This window comes from Macaca nemestrina, chromosome 20, assembly GCF_043159975.1.
Source record: "Macaca nemestrina isolate mMacNem1 chromosome 20, mMacNem.hap1, whole genome shotgun sequence".
Classification (NCBI taxonomy): domain Eukaryota; kingdom Metazoa; phylum Chordata; class Mammalia; order Primates; family Cercopithecidae; genus Macaca; species Macaca nemestrina.
Window position 1 is genome coordinate 39,949,464 of NC_092144.1, and position 20,065 is coordinate 39,969,528.

A 20,065-nucleotide genomic window follows, 5' to 3' on the forward strand; every position below is an offset into this window, starting at 1 on the left:
GCTTTTCTGTGCCTTTAATACACATTTGAGATGCATTAAAAATAAAGAAACCAACCAACAGTACATAACAACTGCCAGTTCCTGCCAGCCTGCCAGGTTCATGTCAGGAGGGAATGGGGCATTTCTGAGCAGCGATTCTGCGACTGGGCGATCCTAACCTGCGACAGAGCCTGGGGAGCCCTGTCCTGGAGCACGCAGGTGGGGCACTGGGTGGGGACCAGGTGCTTGGGTTGTGACCCGAGTGGCTTTGAACCTGCCACATGACCCTGAGCAGATCTCCTCCTGTCCCCTCAGTGTCCTCACCTCTCCATAAATGACAAAGTCGCAGTGATAACCGAGTCCTTCCACGTGACAGTCTGCGAATCAATTCTTTTTAGGGCTATATTTATTCAGTCATTTTCCAGCCTCAGGGAATAAAAGCAAAAACCTGTCATCTCCCTCCTTCCCCCGCAGTGAGAGGGCCCCGAAGAAAACTGACCCCCACCTTGCAATTGTTCCCTGAGGTCTGGGGGAGCACAGAGAGTGGGTGGCCGAGGGCTCCAGCTGCCCCTCCCTGCCCCCAACCTCGACAGCAGCAGAGGTCAGACCAGGATAATATTTATCAACCTTATTCTCATTGTGCCGGGCTCTGACCAAAACCCGGCGTCACTGGAGATCCCAGATTATGTCTTTTAAGGTCCTACAGAGCCGCTTCACATGTGCCCAATTACCTCTGTCAGGCAGGGGGAAGGTGGTCCCCCTCGGTGGGTGGGATCTGAACTTGAGCTTCCAGAGGTCGATGGCTGGGATCTTAGGCCTTTGAGCCTGTCACTCCCCGATAGCCAGACCTTTTCTGTTAAAACTGTTTAAATTACAAACCAGTAATAAAAGGATCATATGTGTTTCCCACAGAACAGGTTCTTTAGGGCTATTATGATAATTAAAAACATATGGTGCCTGTGCCAGTCTGAAAGAAACCGCAGATGTACAAATTAGGTATTATATAAGGGCTTTCTGCTTTTGCCCTTTTAGAAACGTCAAGCTGGAGAAGTTTAAAGAGATAAAAATGGCAATTGTGCCGATAGTAGGTAGCATTTTGGTTTTAGAATCATTAAATACATAAACCCATTTTTTTAATACTTCGTAGGAATAAACAGCTTCTGATATGTGAAGGAAGTGAGGAAAGTACCCAGAGGTTGGGAGTTTCCAGGGGAAGAGGCACCATTTTCCATCTCACGAGATCTTGGATACCATGAAATCTTTCGCATTTTCTATGACATTGTTCTGCACAAAGAGGATTATATTTATTAAATATTGAATTATGTTAAAATTGAATTGATGGAAGCAAAGATGAGGATTTCTTTACATTAAACTTTTTACTTTTTAAAAGGCAAAGATGCAAGTATTGATTAGTCTAGAAATAGTCATTTGTTTTAATTTAAAATATGCAATTGATTTTGAGAAGGTGATAAATACTGCTAATAAAAAAAAAAAAAAACTCGGGAGGATTTCCATGGCTCCCTGTCAATCGTTTTCCAATGCAGGCATATGGGGCAGGTCCAATCTGCTGAGCTGTTCATATGGAAAGGGATGTTGGCCTGGCTGATGACACTGGCAATGCTCAGGGCAGTTGAGATGACAGGCCCCTAGTCCTGGCACATTGGGACCCTGGTGAGGAGGGCAAAGATTTAGGGCTTTGTCATTGCATGTCTGCTACAGAAAAGCAACTGGGTTGCTCTGAAGGGGAAGGGATAGGCGGGTAGGTCACAGGACCATGGCCTTCTCCAACCCTGTACCTCGGGGCTGCTGCTCTTACTGCTCTTGAAAGCAAGTTTGGGCTCTCCCTGAGACAACCCACCTAGAACCAGGTTGGTCTCGCCTCATCCTGCATCATTTCCTTGATGTGATGAGCTGGTAGTTGCATAAGGAAGTTAAAAGGAAGCTAAATGACGAATCCATAGGAATCAATGAGCAGAGAGGACACACCACATATCCAGAAGCAAAGCCCCTGGAGCGCTCAGATAACCAGATTTTGTCTAAGCCTAGTGTGCAATTGTTGAAATCCCTAATAAAGAGCAGAGATGAATTTTGTTCAACATTTTTTTGTGTGTTGAAGTATGTATCACATTATACATTTTATGATACCCTGGTGAGGTTGGAAGACCCGATAGCCATTCCTTGATCATCCGAGCTAGAGGGAAGTCTGGGCTACCCTGGAAATGTTCTTTGAAATGGGATGTTCTTTGAGATGGGCTCTGCAGCCACGTTCTTGGGGGAGGTGTTTGGTTTCTCTCTTCCTCCATTCTCCTTTGCCACACCTTCTTGATGGTACAAGAGGTCCGTTGTCCTCCTGTGCCCTTTCCTGTGGGGGGATATGATGGGACCTACCCTGCCCCTCTGTCTCTGGGTTAGGTGAGGAAGCCAACCTCCTCAGGGAGCTTGAGATGGAATCAAATCAAAGCCAGAGAAGCGTTCTTTTTTTTTTTTTTTTTTTGAGGCAGAGTCTTGCTCTGTCACCCAGTCTGGAGTGCAGTGGCTCATGCACTGCAGTGGCTCATGCAGTGGCTCCGCTCACTGCAACTTCTGCCTTCTGGGTTTAAGTGATTCTCTTGCTTTAGCCTCCGCAGTAGCTGGGATTGCAGGCAGGCGCTACCATGCCTGGGTAATTTTTGTATTTTTTTAGTAGAGACAGGGTTTCACCATGTTGGCAAGGCTGGTTTCAAATGCCTGGTCTCAAGTGATCTACCCACCTTGGCCTCCCAAAGTGGTGGGATTACAGGGCTGCTGCACCCAGTCCGGAGAAGCATTCTTGAACCCTTTTTCCACAACACAGCAAATAGCCCCGGAGGCTGTGGATAGCAGTGGTTCTCAGCTTGGGGCGATTTTCTCCCCTGGGGGACACTTAGCAGTGTCTGGAGATGTTGGGGAGGGGAGTGCTCCTGGCATCCAGGAGCCAGAGATGCTGCTAAACATCCTACAATGCACAGGACAGCCCCCTACCACAGAGAATTATCTAACCCCAAATATCAGGATCAATTAGTGCCAAGGTCGAGATACCTTGGTGCACAGAGGGGAGAACCAGGCCTCAGTGAAACTCTGAGTTGGACTCACGGTGACAAGGCAAGTGGCGTGCCCTGCCATGCAGCTCACACCACAGCATTCGGCATGCCCCCTGGACACCCTCTCTCCATGTCCTGTCACCTTCAGACCTCAGGCCTTGATGAAAAGCTTTGCAGGAAACCAGGTGGGCTGGAAGGCAGGAACTTTGAGTGGAGTAACCCGGCATGTTCCTCCAAACTCAAACTGGCACGTGGGGTGCAGAGAGGGTGGCAGGTGCAGAGGCAGCCGGGAGCCAGCCTTTTCTTCTCCCCGTGAGTGATAGCAAGCCCACGTTGTTATTGTGCACGTAGATATTACCACTTTAACTTTTACGGAGGTAAAATAACACCTTGTCACTCAGCGCAAGTACCAATCACAAAATGAATTAATTGTAATAACCGTTGTCAACAGAACAAAGGACTTGTTGCTTTCCTAAGCAGATTTCAGCGCCACTGAGAACTATATACAAACGTTCCCATTGGACAGGCTGGCGGAAAACAGTCAGAACATAATTGTATCTGTCTATCTCTTTACTTTGTTTTTAAGGGTGAAGGAATCGAGTTAAAAACCTATATTTTAAGCATATCAATAAATATACCCTTTTTTGTGTTGGTGACGTCTTCTCAAAAAACATGGAGTCTCTAATAAATTGGCCATGAAAATAGCATTCGCTGCTGATAGCACCTAGAAAGGCCAGCTGTAGGGGCTGCCTGTTGACTTCAAGTCACGGAGGGAATATGCCCAATTACTCTCCCATAAAACACCCTCTTATTTCTGGGAGTTTGGTAACTCAGGCAGTCAGCTGCCCCCCGGCTCCTCAATGGAAGACAAGTGGGCCTCACACAAGGCCTGTGGAGGGTCGTCTAGCTGCCACCCCTCCCCAGCCGCCCCCACCCTCCCGTCGACACAGGTAGGCTTGCTTGCAGTCAGTCTCTTTACAGTTACATTTTATCCCCCCCCTTTTTTTTTTTGGTTCTAGCTTTTTCACATCTTGGCACATTTTCCTCTTTAAGAAGTGCTGTGGGTACTCTTCCGACAAAAGGGTCGCTCCGAGGAGAGGGGGTGGCCTTCCGTGGGCTGGGTCGCTCAAAAGTCTAGTTCAAGCTGTGTCCCCAGTAGGGGTGAGGCCTTTCTACTGGGGGTCTTTGAGGCTTGAGAGGGGCCAAAAGGCAGAGGATGGCTTTTGCAGGTCTGCTCGGGGCTTCGTTTAAATATGAAGTTGGGCATCTCCCAGAGAACTCCAAGGAAAGTGTGTCTGACCCACAGGCTAAGCAGGAAAGTAACTTCGAAGACTCAGAGGGATAGAATGACTCTTTGCAGTCCATGTCCCCTTCTTGGCGCTGGCCCTACACGTTTCTCATTTCTTCTAGACTCACCTCCTCCTTCTGCTTCTCTGTGCCCTTTGCCCAGCGTGATCCCAGTATTCAGCTTCCTCCCAGGGTCTCAGGCCCCTCCTACCATGGACATGAGTCTCCCCCACAGCATCTCTGATGCCTTGTTAGGCAGCCTGCTTTATGTTTAGGGTTCACTGAGGTCTACATTGGGCCTTCCATGATGAAATGAAAGATTATTAGGCTATCAGAGATAGAAGTCATCTTAGAGGTCACATTTGGTAGGGAGGTTGGAGAGAGGACTTGCCCTTGGTTGTAGAAGTAGAGACAAGGGGTGGTCCTGTTTTCGTGCATCCAAACTGATCCCTCTGAGTGCTGTCACTCTACATCCAAGCAAGGAAGGTGTTTGTGTGGCTTGTCCTTGCAGCTTTGGGGCACCTTTTCCTGCAGAAGGACTGGCCACTTGGAAACATAGGTAAGAGGTGGGCATCTCGATTTAATGCAGCCCTAACTCTTATGGGCTATGTCTTTGGATTTGTGTAGTCATCTCTAGCTAGGACCAGGTACTACTTGCAGAAAAAGTACTGAAAGAGCCCTTCTCTAGAAAAGGTACTCTCCCTACTGCTTCCTGAGGCTGGTCTGTGTGTGCTGCCACCCCCGGGAAAGGCAGGCTTACCTCTCGCTCAATCATGGGAGAGGGGTGTTCATGGCACTAAGGTTCCAGGCCCCTGTCCTAAGAGCAGAATGTGAAGTGCGGGCACTCGAGGGGGACAGCTGTGGGATGTGGAGAGAGGAGGGGCAGGGGGCAGATCTCGTGCTGCGTGGACAGCTGTTCTGGAAACACCATGACCCCTCTACCCTCCACTCCCTGACCTCACCTGCCACCCAGCAGCCTTGTACTGAGGAATGAAGAAACAGCATTCTTTCCAAATTTGTCAGAAAGGAGAGGACTCCATCATGGGGAAGGTGCGTGGTTACTTGTCCATGTACTTTATTTAGCACATGTGGCATTACTGCACAGCATTGGCAGATGGTCGCCAACAGAGTAATCAAGATGACATCTCTCGTGGGGCTTACATTCTATGGGGACACTGACAACAAACAAACAAATAAGTTTGGGGTAGGATGAGTGATATGAAGATGTTGAGGCAGGAGGAAGGGCTGGACCTTCACATGAGAAGGTCAGGATTCTATAGCCCAGAGGGCAGGGAAGGCCTCTTTGTTGAGGGGGGACATTGGAGAGAGACTAGAGCCAGTATCACATGTATCACATGGATAAGAGCTAGAGCTCGTCAGGACTTTTAATGGCCGTACACAACAAATTCACATGGAAAAAGTGGGCCAACCCTTGGACATCTAAGTTAAGCCACCTCTCCTTGGAAAGAGGCAGATGGTTGCTCAGACCCACCTGCACCAGACCCGCCAGTGTGCAGAAATTTGGTAGGGGGGGCACATATTCCAAGGAGAGGGTATAGGAAAGACAAAGACCCTCAGATGAGAGAGGAACAGAGTTTTGGGAGGCTCTTAGACCTCAGGACCCAGGGATTCCTGTGTGAGTGAACAGGATTTCCAAGGTTTTCCCAGATGTTGGTATTTCATTCGAGCTTCTCAATGGCCCTGTGTGACCAATAGAGGTGGGACTTGGGGCTATTTTTCCCATTTTTATAGATGAGGAAGCTGACATTCAAAGAGAAAATAATGACTTGCATTAGTAATAGTTTGTGGTAGTGAAAGGCAGGGCTAGGGCCACAGGTGTCCTGACTCCCAGTACCAGGCTCATTCTGCTCCCCTGGAGCACCTCTGCCTCTTCCTGGGACTCTGATGTGTCTTCTGAGGCTGACCAGTTCTACAGTAGGACTACTGGGCCTAGGGGAGGCATCATGACTCAGTCTTTGCACATTCCCCCCATTCCTGGTGAAAAGAAAAGTTGAAACTTAGAAGAATGGTCACAGACTTTGGAAACATGATACTACGAGAAACACGGCCATCCTCCAACTCCCCCAAGATGAAGGTCTCTTGTCCTCACAGACCAAGACTGCCCATGACAGAGCCCATGCATTGAACTACACCCACCCTAGTTTTCTTTTTAGGTATCACATGGATAGAGAGCGGGAACTCGTCAGGACTTTTGATGGCCATACACAACAAATTCACCTGCAAAACGTGGGCCAACCCTTGGACATCTGAGTTAAGCCACCTTGGAGAGAGGCAGATGGTTGCTCAGAACTGCCTGCACTATGAAGTGTCACTCCATGGTGACCGTGACCAGCAGGGGTTCAGCCCCTCCTGGACACCTTCCAACATGATAGCCATGGCAGTGGTGGCACCACCCGAGGTGCAGAGGAGCTATTGCCTGGACGGCAGCTCTGTTTCCAAAATCCCCAGTTCTGTCAGGGAAAACTGCTTTCAAATAAATAGTTGTTTCTGGATGATTCTTTTTAGTATTTCTTCTCCCAGCTGGCTGTTATATTGTTTGCATTGCATGCCGTTCAAGGAGGCAGAAGGTAGCCCACCTTTCATAGTAGCTGCGATAGTATCTGGTTCCCAAAATTTAAAGGTCAAATTAGGAGCTATAGCAGCCTTAAAATACTTTATCTGCTCTCAATTTGAGAAGACACGTGGAAAGGCTTCTTTTGTAGCCTAAAACTATTTGTGATGTTCTCCATGCATGGGGGTGAATTTGCAATGGGATGAGAGAACCAGGGTAAGCATGAAAGACTGAGGGAAGAGACCCTTCAAGAAAAGAAGTCAGGCTCCCAAGTGGGTTCCTCTGCAAAGAAAGGCCCAGAGGTGTGACTCCCAAGCCCACTGCCTCCTGCTGCTGAGCCATACCTTGCCTTGGGGAGGCTGGCCTGTGGGTGGCCCCCATTAGGTGCTCAGCTGGTGCTAATGGTTGGTCACGATAGCAATGACCTCTTTCCCTCACTGATGCCCAAGGTCCAGCCAAAGACATTGGGCTTGAATAGCAAGGGCAGGATTCAGCCGAGACAGGCTTTGCCTTGAGGCCTTTCTGGTCAATCCAGGGTTCTTCTTACAGGAGAGCTTGCACGCTCACTTAGCTTGAAGCCCATGTGATCCCACGCTGTGAAGAGCTCATGCCAGGCTAGGCCATGTCACAGCAACAAAACTGAGGGCAGGCACTTCATCGTGATCAAGTGTACAGATCTATCTGTTTGTATACTATAATATCTATGTATTTGTTATAAAATAAAACTAAAAATACATTTTTTAATCAATAAGTTTTTCCTTCCTGACTTCTGCTAAATCCTATTCAATTTTTTTAAAGGTGAGAGGCTAAGGTCTAGCATGGCTTGAATTTAGTCTAGTGCAGCCATGCATTGGAAAGTGATGACAGGAAGGCTGTGGGCTGTGATTTGTCATCTGGGTTTGTCAATCTACACTGGGACAGGTCTACACAGCCTGCCTCTGCTCATGCAGTCCTTACCTCCACTCCTTGTCATCTGTGCAGGGGATTACTGAATTGTCAGGAAACATGGTCAGGAGGTACTCTGCAGCAAAATTTACTCATTCATTCATTCATTCATTCAGCAAGCATTGATGGAACAGCTCTCCTATGCCAGGCACTCTTCTCGACATTAGGGCATGGAAATGCACAAAAACAGCCAGGAGCCCTAGTCCTGTGAACCTGTTTCTCCTTTGCTATGCTCTGCCAGGCACTTCCCTCCATGGACAGCCCCTCCATGGGATAGGACTTTGCTGGAATGGCATGGTCCCTTACTCCCAGGACTTCTCAGTCAGTGGTGGCTGGGCACCAGCCCTCCCATCCAGAGCCTTGCTCTGTTGGCCTCCTGAAGATGATCCTGCTGGCCCAGGTGGCCACCACTATCTACTGCAGCAAGGGGATTGAGACCAAGGGAGTAGCGACATCTGTGCTTGCTCAGTCATCCAGCAAACATTTCCTGAGGGTTCCTGTGCACCAGATCCTTTTCTAGGTACCAGAGACCCAGTGGTCCAGAAAGGAGGCAAAATCCCCTCCCTGCCTTCAAGGAGCTGACAGTCTAGAGGGCAGTGGGCAAATGGAATAACTGGTAGGTTAGATGGTGAGAAGGCTATGGAGAAAAATAAGGCAAACCAGGAGTTAGGGAGTGTCGGGGATGCTGCTATTTTGCAGAGGTGGACAGAGACAAGGCCCGTGCAGTGACACCCAGGGATTTGAAGGAGGCCAGTGTGTTCCTGGGAGAATATGGGGTGCACACTTGGGTGAGGCTCTGAGGACAACAGCGTGTACATTTCAGAGAACTTTGGAGAGAGAATACGTAGAAGAGGGGAAGGGACGGATCACGGAAATGGCCCAGACCTTGTGGTCACAAGAAGGACTCCTGCGGAGGCCAGCTTCATGGGGTGTGAGACCTGTGCAGTCCCTCAAGCCCTACGCTGAGAAGGGCTCTGCACATGGTATAAGGGTCAACTGTGCCCACATCAGAATTCTTAATGATGTTTGAGCCGAGGGCCCTGCATTTTTCTTTTGCAGAGAGTCTCACAAATGCCATAGTGCCTCTGACCGTGGCTTTTACACCAGGCAGGAAGGGTGTGAGATGATTTGGAGTGAGCTGACTGCTGGGTGTGGCGGACCCAAGGGTGGGAAGGTAGGAGGCTGGGGAGGAGGCTGTTGTGGTGACCGAGCCCAGGATGGCAACTCCTTGCTCTGGTGTCAGTGACAATGCAGATAGGACATCCCGCTCCGAGCCTGCGTCTCCCTCTCTGTCTCCTTCCCCTGTTGTTCCTCCATCTCCACTTCTATCTCAAGCCCCACCTGGGTTCTCATTCTCCGGAGCCCCACCCCTATCCTTGACATCTTGGAAGCCCCAGTTTCATGGTTGAACTTCAATCTTTTTCCTCCGTATTCTCCATTGACTTCTTTCTGATCCCCTAGGGAATTGACAGCTGTCCAGAAGCTGCAGATGGGCTGTGCTGTCCTACGCTAGTGGCTCTCATGTCTGATACTGTGGGCTGGACAGCCAGGTTCTGTTCCTGGTCATGGGGACCCGCTACCATGCACCATCCATACACTCCGCCTTGCTTCCCTCCGTGGCCCACAGTGTCCAGTCCCAGGGGACTGGGTACTCACAGTGAGGCTTGTGGGGTTTGCTTCCTGCAAACCTACCTGGTCCACGTGGGGACCGGAGGCTTTCTTGTCCTGGGCAATGCTTTTGGCAACTTCGCCGTCTTCCAAGAGGAACAGTCAGGCAAGAGGGTCCAGCCTTTCCTGGAGTTCCGTGTCTCTTTAGGAAGGCACTCTGTAAGCGGGCACATCCCTGCCTCAGTTTCCCTGGATCACATGCTCCTCACAGTTGTACTTTAAATACTCTTTTGCCTGGTTTGATTTGTTTGGGATTTGAAGGCTGGTTTTTGGTTTTGTCGTTGTTGTTTTGTTTCTTAAATACCTTGATAGGCTTTGCAAAGAGCATCTTGAAAAATAGCTTTTTGATTTGAATAAGAAATGAAAGCAAAAGCCACCAACTCTTCGATGATTATTTATTGTGCGTGTTTTTTTTTTCTCCTTCATTTTAATACCCCAGCTCTTTAATACCAAAATATCACACATCGAAAAAAACTTTAAAAAATTAGACGGGGGTGGAGTGGCGGTTGTGGCGTAAATTTGCTTCGTGGTTAAGGCCTTGTATGCCAAGTTTTAGTCTGAATTACATATTTACAGCTGAGTTATAAACCCCCGAAAAACAGGATTTATCATGGAAATAGTGACACAGCTTCAGCCAGCCTGGTGTTCTTGGGGGTTGGGGTAATATACTGTGCAGAGAAATCAGTTCATTAGTTAGTTATAAACAAAGGACAGAGATAGTAAATTAGAGTAGGTATTTCAGCAGTTTTCTGTGTATTTACGACACCAAGATATGCAGCTGCATTTTATTCCTTGAGATAGTATTTAAGTATTTCAGATTTAAAGCGCGTTTTTAGATATGGCCGTGGTACATTTTTAGCCTGGGTCATTCTAGTTCTTCTGTAGTTTTATTCGTGGTATTTTCTTCTTTCTCTGTTGCTCATTAGAAAAATGTTAAAAATCCATTTTCGTCTGATTAATAATAAAGCTGATCACATGTAACCTAATTTTCATTCAGTGCTGCCCCTGTCTGTGGAGTCATATACAAAGTGACCTTTGAATCGCCAGTGGACTCATAAAGTACAATAAGCACCATTGTCCTGTCAAAAATTGAAGATGTTTTACATCATTACAAAATTTAATGTTCCATCTTTTCAAATGCACTACTTTTCAAAGGCCACATTCCAATTGAAGCTCATTAAAATCAGACTCAAGTTTCCTGTGGTGGGGATGAAGAGAGTTTCGCAGGCAATGGGAGGAAAATGAATCACTCTTTTAAAACAGATATGGTTACATATTAGTTTTGAAAGGTACAGGGACGGGAGAGCCTCTGCTGCCGGCAACAGTGCGGCTTTTGTGCTGATAAATCCAATAACTGCCTCCTGGTTCTTTTTACTTCACCCACCCTGTATCCTATTTACTTACGAATAAATCAGCTCTCTAAATAAAATTGTTGTTTTAAAGTTCAGAGGTGGAATCTGAAGGGGTTTCTGGAGAAAGGCTGTAAAATCGGCCCGGCAATTTCAGATTAAAGAAAAAAATGTTCCTCTGACTCAGAGACCTGATATTATAGAAACCTGGTTTCCTAGTTCCTGGGGCCCGCTAAGTGCAGTGTTTTAACTAAGAGCCAACTCAGTCGCCCATTGGGATGGGCCACAGTAGGGACCCTGGAATTCTGAGCCCAGGCATAGTGCCTGTCCTGGCAAAGCAAACTTCCACAGGTCTTCCTGTTCCAGTTCTTTTTCAGTTGTCATGCTGGACATCTTGGCTTTTCCTTGACCGCATCTGAGCACGGATATTCTGGCCTGGTCTCTATGTAAGTTTTTCTGGCTGGTCCTTGGGTTATACGACCTGAGGAATGAGCTCTCCTCACACTGGGCACTGCTCATGCAATAGAATTGTTTAGGTCCAGTTCTTTTGCAGAATACTAACATGCATCTTTTGAGCTCGTGAAATACTGGCCTCTTCAAGAAACATCTAGGTTGGAAAGTTGTTCACTTTGCAGAGCAGGAAGGACAACTTGAGGCCCGACACTGCTCACCATAGGCTTGACACTCAGCTCCACTTACCAGGCCATGGGGCTTCCATGGGTCATTTATCAGGCATTGGGATTTAGTCAAAAGAGAGTTATCCAGGTTCTGGGCAGGCTCATTTGTACCTTAGGGGACCATTTCAGCGTACAAGCTTTGGCATCTATTAGAATTGAGTTTGTGGCCCAGTTCTGCTGCTGGAGGCTGTGACCTTAGTCAGGTTGCTTAGGTTTTCTGGGCCCCAGATTCCTTATAGAAATAATAATAGTATCTATCTGACATAACTGTATAAGATTACGCATGTAAAGGCTTTAACCCTGTTTCTAGTACTTAGTTATTGATCATTAACTGTGAGTTACAGGCTAGTTGCTCTTTTAGTTATATCTTGAAAATCACTATCTATGTTCTATCTTTGGAGTGTAAGAGAGTTTCAAGAGCTGAAACAGGAAGAGGAAAAGTGGCTTGCCCCTGATCGAATGACTAATGGGTTTTCCATGACAGCTAGAGCAGTTAGCTACTACCGTGTCACAAATTTAGTGGTTAAAACAACAGCAATTTATGTTTTCTCACAGGTCTTTGGGTCCGCTGGGTGATTCTGCTGATCCCGGCTAGGCTCAGCTGATCTTCACTGCACTTCCTCGCGATTCCGTGGGTGACTAGGTCAGCTGGAGGATGGCTGGTCTAGGATGGCTTTGGCTGGGGTTCCTTAGTTCTGTTCTGTGTGGTCTCTCATCTCCAGCAGGTTAGCCGGGGCTGGTTCTCACGACAGAGGTTCTTCCAAGAGAGCAAATGGAAACACACAGGCACTTCTGCCCAATTCTGCTTGCATGGTTACCATCAAGCATCCCACCAGCCAAAGTCACATGACCACACCCAGAGTCAGTGTGGGAGGAACCTAGCAGAGGGCATGGATGAAGGAGGCATGAGCCTTGTAGGTACTAATGCGATGAATCTCTTTCTGTCCCCACATCCCCAAGGGGCACATTGAATGGTATGGACAGTGGTGCGGCAGGGTGAATCCGATACCTTAGAAGACATTTTAATTCCTTCAGTCTCAGGACAGCACTCTGGTGAGACGTTCCATTATGTTTTTCTGGTATGCTCTGAGGTCCTTCCTACAACCGCCTGCTTTACTGCCACTGAATCCATTCTTCCCACAAGGAAAACTTCCTTTCTTCTTTCTGCTGGTAGACTCTTTTTAAGAAAGCTGTCTTGAAAGACTGTATGGCTTCTTCACAATGTCCTAGTTCCAAAGGCCCGTGGCTGGGATTGAGCAGATGCAGTTGCTGAGTCTGAAAGCCCCTGGCCTCCCTCTCCCTGTCACCCCTTGCTGGCCCCCTCCCTCATCTTCCAGGTCCTCTCCTGCTCTCTTGCCCTCAGGGGATCCGTGCTCACCCGGTGGTTCTGGGATTGCACCTGAGCTCTCCTAATGGCCAACATTGGGTCCAGGCCACAGAGAGCCCCGGGCTGGGTACCCCTTCCCTGCTGTACCCTACTCGGAGTTCTGGGTCCCCCTTATGCTTTCTGGTTTGCACTTACAGGGAAGGGCCCATGCTGCAGAGACCTAGGGTCTTGCAGCGAGTCTCTCAAATGTACCTCCTGCCCTTGATGGATGGGAAATAGTGTCTTTCAAGGCATTGGCATCCAGAGTGTGACCTTATTAAGTGTGGGCATACTCAGGACAACTGTGGTCAAGCCGCAAAGCCAAGATTAGTGAGACACCTCCACATGCAAAAGCAGGGGCTCTGTCTGTGGAGTGGGGTACCTGTATGTGTCTACGGGCATGCCAGGAAGGGTATGCCACAGTGGTGCTGGGAACCAGACTCCCCCAGCCCCTCCTCCAAAGAGGATGAGGAGCTGCTATGTCTCGGCAATGGATGCTGTGGCCCGGATGTCATTCAAGCCCTCTGGGTTCAGGCTCCTATGATCCTGTGTGAAGCTGCAGAAACAATAGGGGCTCAAGGAAATTCCAGCTCATCCTATCCTTTCCTTCCTCCCCCTGGGGCCCCTTTCTCACCAGGGTCTGCACAGTGGTCAGAGAAACTCCAGCTCCTGGCTGCTTGAAGCTCTCTCTCCCTGCTGGTGACCCCACTGACATCCTCCGTGGATCAGATGGGGGCGGCAGAGACTGTGCCCACAGGAAGTGGACAGCTGTGGCCGGAGGTGGCCCCAGCATTTTCCAAGACCTGTAGGAACCCATCAGTCCTCATTTGATCTGGAAGTGAGTTTCCTAGAAGAACTGGGTATTAGCTTCTGGAATTACGAGCATGAAAAGCTTGCTTTAGAAACTCCAAAATCTGATATTCTATCTGAATTTAGAAAAGCAGACCTGATCAAATTCACTAGATAAGTAAAACTACTTATTTAGGAAAAGAAATAATAGCCAACTTAATAAGTTCAACTAACTTCTCCTGCCTCTAAATGTATAACGGAAAGTTAGTGTTGCTGGCCAGGTATGGTGGCTCCCACCTGTAATCCCAGCACTTTGGGAGGCAATGCAGAAGAATTACTTGAGGTCAGGAGTTCAAGACCAGTCTGGCCAACACAGTGAAACTCTGTCTGTACTAAAAATACAAAAATTAGCTGGGCATGTTGGTGGGCACCTGTAGTCCCAGCTACTCGGGTGGCTGAGGCACAAGATTCACTTGAACCTGGGAGGTCGAGGTTGCAGTGAGCCGAGATTGCACCACTGCACTCAAGCCTAGGCAACAGAGCCAGGGTTCATCTCAAAAAAAAAAAGAAAAAGAAAAAGAAAGAAAGAAAGTTACAGTTGCTTGTGGTGTTTGAAGATTTGGCTTTGAGGACTGGAAATGGCTCTTTCAGGGGACAGAGAGAGGCTGAGATCAGCTGATGGCTGTGTCCTTTCTTAGGAGGACTTTCTGGGTGTCTGACTGAAAGCAGGGCAGTAAAGAAAGGTAGGCGGATCAAGAGGTCAGGAGTTCAAGACCAGCCTGGCCAACATGGTGAAACCCCATCTCTACTAAAAATACAAAAATTAGCCAGGCATTGTGGTGCGCCTATTGTCCAAGCTACTTGGGAAGCTGAGGCAGGAGAATTGCTTGAACCCAGGAGGCAGAAGTTGCAGTAAGCTGAGATCATGCCACTGCACTCCAGCCTGGTGACAGAGCCAGAGTGAGACTCCTCTGTCAAAAAAAAAAAAAAAGAAGAAGAAGAAGGAGTTATGTCCAAGAGTCAGGAAAACTGAATGTCGCAGGATTCCCAGTGGAATCCTCTGAGGGACAAAAGAGAGGTGAGGGCCCACGGTCCTGCTTCCCCAGAGGTGAGGAAGCTTTCGGTCATGTTGTTGGTAGCAAAGACTCACTTTCAGCTACGGAAGCTTTGGCTGGAAGCTGGGAAAGCAATGCAATCTGGAAGTTCTGGGAGACCGAGGCAGTGACACACAATGGGCAGATGTGCATCAAAGGGAGGAGGCTGAAGCTCTATAGGGTGCCTACTGCCAAGGGAGCCTGTGGGGGCGATTCTACTGCTCACACAGTTGAAAACAATTCTCTACATGCTGCAGCTTCCAATTCTCTACACAGCTGATGACAGGGCTTCTCTTCCTAGTTTGTTTGTTTGCTTGTTTGTTTGAGACAGGGTCTAACTCTCTCACCCAGGTGCAAGTGACCAGTGGTGTGATTATAGCTCATAGCTCACTGCAGCCTCAAATTCCTGGACTTAAGTGATCCTCCTGCCTCAGCTTCCTGAGTACCTGGGACTACAGGTGCATGCCATTATGCCAGGCTAATTTTTTATTTTTTATAGAGAAGGTATATTAGTCTGTTCTCATACTGCTGATAAAGACATATCCAAGACTAGGTTATTTATAAAGAAAAAGGGTTTAAGGGACTCACAGTTCTTTGTGACTGGGGAGGCCTCACAATCCTGGCTGGTGGAAGGTGAAAGGCACATCTTACATGGCAGCAGACAAGAGAGGGAATGCGAGCCACAAGAAAAGGGAAACCCCTCACAGAACCATCAGATGTCATGGGGCTTATTCACTACCACGAGAAGAGTGTGGGGGAAACCACCCTTATGATTCAGTGATCTCCCACTGGGTCCCTCCCACAACACGTGGGAATTATGGGAGTGACAATTCAAGATGAGATTGGGATGGGGACACAGCCAAACTATATCAGATGTGGTCTCACGGTGTGGCCCAGACTGGTCCTGAACCCCTGGCCTTAGGGATGCTCCCAACTCAGCCCCACAAAGCGCTGGAATTACAGGCATGAGACACCCATCCGACTTCTCACTAGCTCCTTGATTGACTTTAAGTAAGCCCTAGCCCTCTGCAGGCCTAAGGTTCCCCATCTGTGCCACGAGGGGTAACACTAGGTAGTCCCCATGGGCCCTAGCAACACTGACAGTCGTGGGACCTCTTAGAAGGAGGTCCTGGTCTCTGAGTGGTGTTTCTAAGAAAAGTGTGGGAGTCACAGGAGAAGAGTCCCTGAGCAGACCAGGGTCATGCTGGGCAATGCTGTTGGAAGGACACTCAGCCCCTTTCGCCTTACTCCAGGCTGGTGGGGAGATGCCCCTGGTGGCCCCAACATGGATCTTTCTGTCTGGCTGCAGTGCAGGGAGCAACTGTTCTGAGAGGCAGAGAGGCCATTGGCAAGCCAGGGTGACTGGCAGGCCCTACTCCTTATTGGGAGAAGGGCTTCCTCGGCAGCTGGAACGGGTGTGCTTTTTGTGTGTGTGAATGTATGGGACCTTGCCTGCAGCTCCACCCAGATGCTTGAGAAGTGCCCCACACTTGGACACTTCCTTCCAGAGTCAAGGCTCTGGCTGGAGCTGACCCCTAGCCCCTTAGTGTTGGTAGGAACAGAAAGCAGTGCTTTCTGTACATGGACCCTTGAAGAGGCTGTAATCCTCATGAGGGCAGCAATCAATGCGTTCCTAGCTCCTGGCACAGTGACTAGCACAGAGTAGGCCCTCAAGATATTGTACAATAGTGATTGGAGAGATGAAATAATAGACAGATGGATGAATGGATGAACAAATGCATGAAGTAAACAACTCTTCGAGCTTGACAAGCTCGGCTATTGATGGGGACCTGAGAGCCGTGATTGTGGCCCTGGTGATCAGAAAGGGTTAATAGATCTTTGGACATTTTAGCTGCGCACTGAGAAAGCAGTTCTCTCACTCAGGGAAACTGCCCTTTGGCTCAGGGTGGGATGCTACTGCTTGGGGTTACCAAGCCTTTTATGCATCTAGAATCAACAGTCAGCCCTGGCCAACCATAAACCCTGTGTGTTCCAAGCAGTCCAGTCTCAACCCCTGCTACCTTATCTCCAGCACTGCCTCTTCCTACCTCTCCTGATATCCTTCCCTCCTGCCCTCCTACCCATCATTCCAGGCCCATGTCAAGCCTCATGTCCCCCAGCAAGGTCGGGCTCCACCTCCTGTACCCTGCTGCAAGAGGTGAGCAACAGCTGGAAGGACCTCCTCTCCCCTGCTCCTTGTGGACTGAGGCAGATAATGCCTCTTAGCTGTCGTGTTATTTACACTCTCAAATCCCCCAGCAGCGGGAGGATAAGGGATCAGTGGTAAGAAAGCTGTTAGTGAAGGTGCTGTGTGTTTAGTCTGGGTGTAGTGGAAAATGTGGCTCCCCCGATGGCCCTGCGGTTGCGATTTCTTTCCCTGCGGTGTTACAGCACTCCTGATTAAATAAAAGTGTGCGAATCTCTCTCCACATGGATATATATCTATGCAAAGTATGGTTCAGAGAATGTGTGAAGACCCTGGAGACACAGCCCGGAATGCCCTCCAGCTTCTCTCTGCCAATCCATGTCCAGCCTTCGGGATTAGCTCTCTTTTTCTGTTCTTTAATAAAGCCTTCCAGAGCCACACAGGTCTCCCTCCTCCCTGATTCATCATCATTTCTCAAGTCTGCACCTTGCAGAACTTTCCTCTTTGTTTGTATGTTCTAATTTAGCCTTCTGCAGCTTAGGAATTCGGCTTTTCTCTCAGATCAAAACGACTTTAGAGACACAGTCTTGGCTGGGTGTGGTGGCTCATGCCCGTGATCCCAGCACTTTGGGAGGCCAAGGCAGGAGAATTGCTTGAGGCCAGGAGTTTGAGACCAGCCTAGGATACATAGCCAGACCCCACCTCTACAAAAATATTTAAAAATTAGCTGGGCATGATGGCATGTGCCTCTAGTCCCAGCTACTTAGGAGACTGAGGTGGGAGGATTGCTTAAGCCCAGCAGGCAAGTGTCTCACTCTGTTGTCCTGGCTGGAATTCAGTGGCCATGATTGTGCCACTGCATTCCAGCCTAGGCAACAGAACTCGTCTCTCAAAAAAAAAAAAAAAAAAAAAAAAAAAAGAAAGAAAGAAAGAAAAGAAAGGAAAAAGAAGAAAAGAAGACAGTCTTAAGCATTCTGAGAAGGCCCAAGAAATATGCTAAGTTGATTCATTTTCAGCAATCTTGACGTTGGTAGGAACAGAAAATGCTTTCTGTACATGGACACTTAAAGGGACTATAATCCTCATGAGGGCAGCAACCAATGCATTTCTAGGTCCTGGCACAGTGCCTGGCACAGAATAGATTCTCAAAATATTGTAGAATAGTAAATGAAGGGGTGAATTAGTAGACGAATGGATGAATGGATGGATGGACAGATGACTAAATCAATGAAGTAAACAACTCTTCAAGCTTGACAAGCTCGGCTATTGATGGAGACCCTAGAGCCATGATTGTGGCCCTGGTGGTCAGAAATGGTTAATAGATCTTTGGGAGTATTAGCTGGACACTGAGAAAGCGGTCCTCTCATTCAGGGAAAAGAGCTCATTGGCTCAGGGTAGGATGCTATTGCTTGGGGTCACCAAGCCTTTTATGCATCTAGAATTAACAGCCAGCCCTAGCCAACTATAAGCCCTCTGTCTCAAGCAGCCCAGTCTCATCCCTGCTATCTTTCTCACCTCCAACTCTGCATCTTCCCATCTTCCCTGATGACCTTCCCTCCTGCCCTCCTACCCATCATTTCAGGGCTGTGTCAAGCCTCATGTCCCCCAGCAAGCCTTTGCTGTTGACACTAGGTAATACAAGTCTTCTCTCACTTGATGCCCAAGGAACTTTCATTGTCTGTATCACATAACTTGATGTCTGAAATATCAGTATTTTTCACACCGCAGTGGAAAGTTGTTTGGGCTAATATCTTCATTTATATGAGAAACATACACTGAGCTCATACGTATCAGTCAATCAGATAAGATCCTCTGTATACTTCCTCTAACCCCCCAATCACCGCTGCCCTCCTGGAGCTTACATTTAGTCTGTTTGGATCCCACCTCTACCACTTAATAGCTGTGTGTATTTGGGCAAGTTACAAGCTATTTCTAAGGCTGAGTTTTATCATCCATAACATCTAACTGACAACTTCTCGGAAACAGGTTGCCCAAGTCTTGTTAATGTGAATACCCTCTGCTTATTCTGGTTCCGTCTCTGGATGGAAGAAATTTTGATGGACAACTAGGTTGCTTCAGTGTTCTATAGAGGCAAGAAAGGGAGTGGAAATCCCATAACTGGGTCCCAGCGTGGGCTGGTTAGTGAGAATGTGCTGCCACCACGTTCTATTGCATGTTAGTCATGTAAGTCCTAAGGTCAATCTTCTGGAGAGGAAGACAAATGAATTCAGAATCAGGTGGACAAATGCATGTAACTGAAAGAGTAACTGACATAAAAGCACCTTTTGAAAACCAACCCAAAAAGCCATGAAGTTTCCTTCCTTCCTCTCTTTTTGTCTTCCTTTCCCCTTCTGGTACTTGATATAATTTCCACTATTAAATATCATTTTTAAAAAGGCTCTCCTGACCAGCCAACTTCTAAAGGATGGTCATAAGCTGGTAAGCAATGAAACAATTGTACCTTCCAGAAATTAATTATGGGTTCAACACAGCCTGCTTTTTGCCTACCTGTAAAATAGTGTGTGGATGGAGAGTACCATCAGTATTGCATAGTATTTAATATGCAGTCTTGTAGTCCAAGACACACTTGTCAACATTATGTAATAATCTATGATCAAAACACTAAAACTTGTCAACTTCAGGAGTCAGTTGCATTCTAACTTTACAACTGAAACTCATTTAAAAGTATATGAAAATCAAGAGTATGAGATTCAATTAAAACTAATTGAAAGTATGGAAAAATGATTTGCAATGATATAAATCAGTACTTATTGCTTACTTTAGCTTATTCTATAAGGGACTCTCTAAGAACAACCGAAAAGATTTCTAAATGTGCAAAGGACAAATAACATGACTCTGTCCACACATATCTTGAAAATTTAAGAGGAGCTATGATACATTTTTCCTTCCGCATCCTTAACCAGCCTTTTCCACCATTGCTACTTTTCTGGACTGAGGCATAGCAGAAATCCAATTGCAAAGATGTTTCCTTTTTTTTTTCTTTTTTAACTTTTGAGTGTGCATGCAATTTCACTGATAGCAGGATCTCAGCAGAGAAATTAACTTCAATAATCTATGGATTACAAGACATATCAAACCTTCAAAGCAATCCGATGTTAGATCTATTCTCAGAA

The 20,065-nt window shown here is 47.6% G+C and overlaps 1 protein-coding gene across 26 annotated transcripts in view; it reads left to right on the top strand.

The window, feature by feature from the left end:
- Positions 1 to 20,065, top strand: part of LOC105495610 (zinc finger protein 536) — a 491,361-nt gene that overhangs the window by 346,257 nt on the left and 125,039 nt on the right. The window contains exon 9 of one of the 26 annotated variants that reach the window (XM_071086022.1): positions 1,127 to 14,270. The exons of the other annotated variants lie outside the window; for them this stretch is intronic. Coding sequence (XP_070942123.1) covers positions 1,127 to 1,143 — 17 coding nt within the window. The 3' untranslated portion in view covers positions 1,144 to 14,270. Of the gene's footprint in view, positions 1 to 1,126; positions 14,271 to 20,065 lie in introns of those variants that run through there. 26 annotated transcript variants of the gene reach the window in all.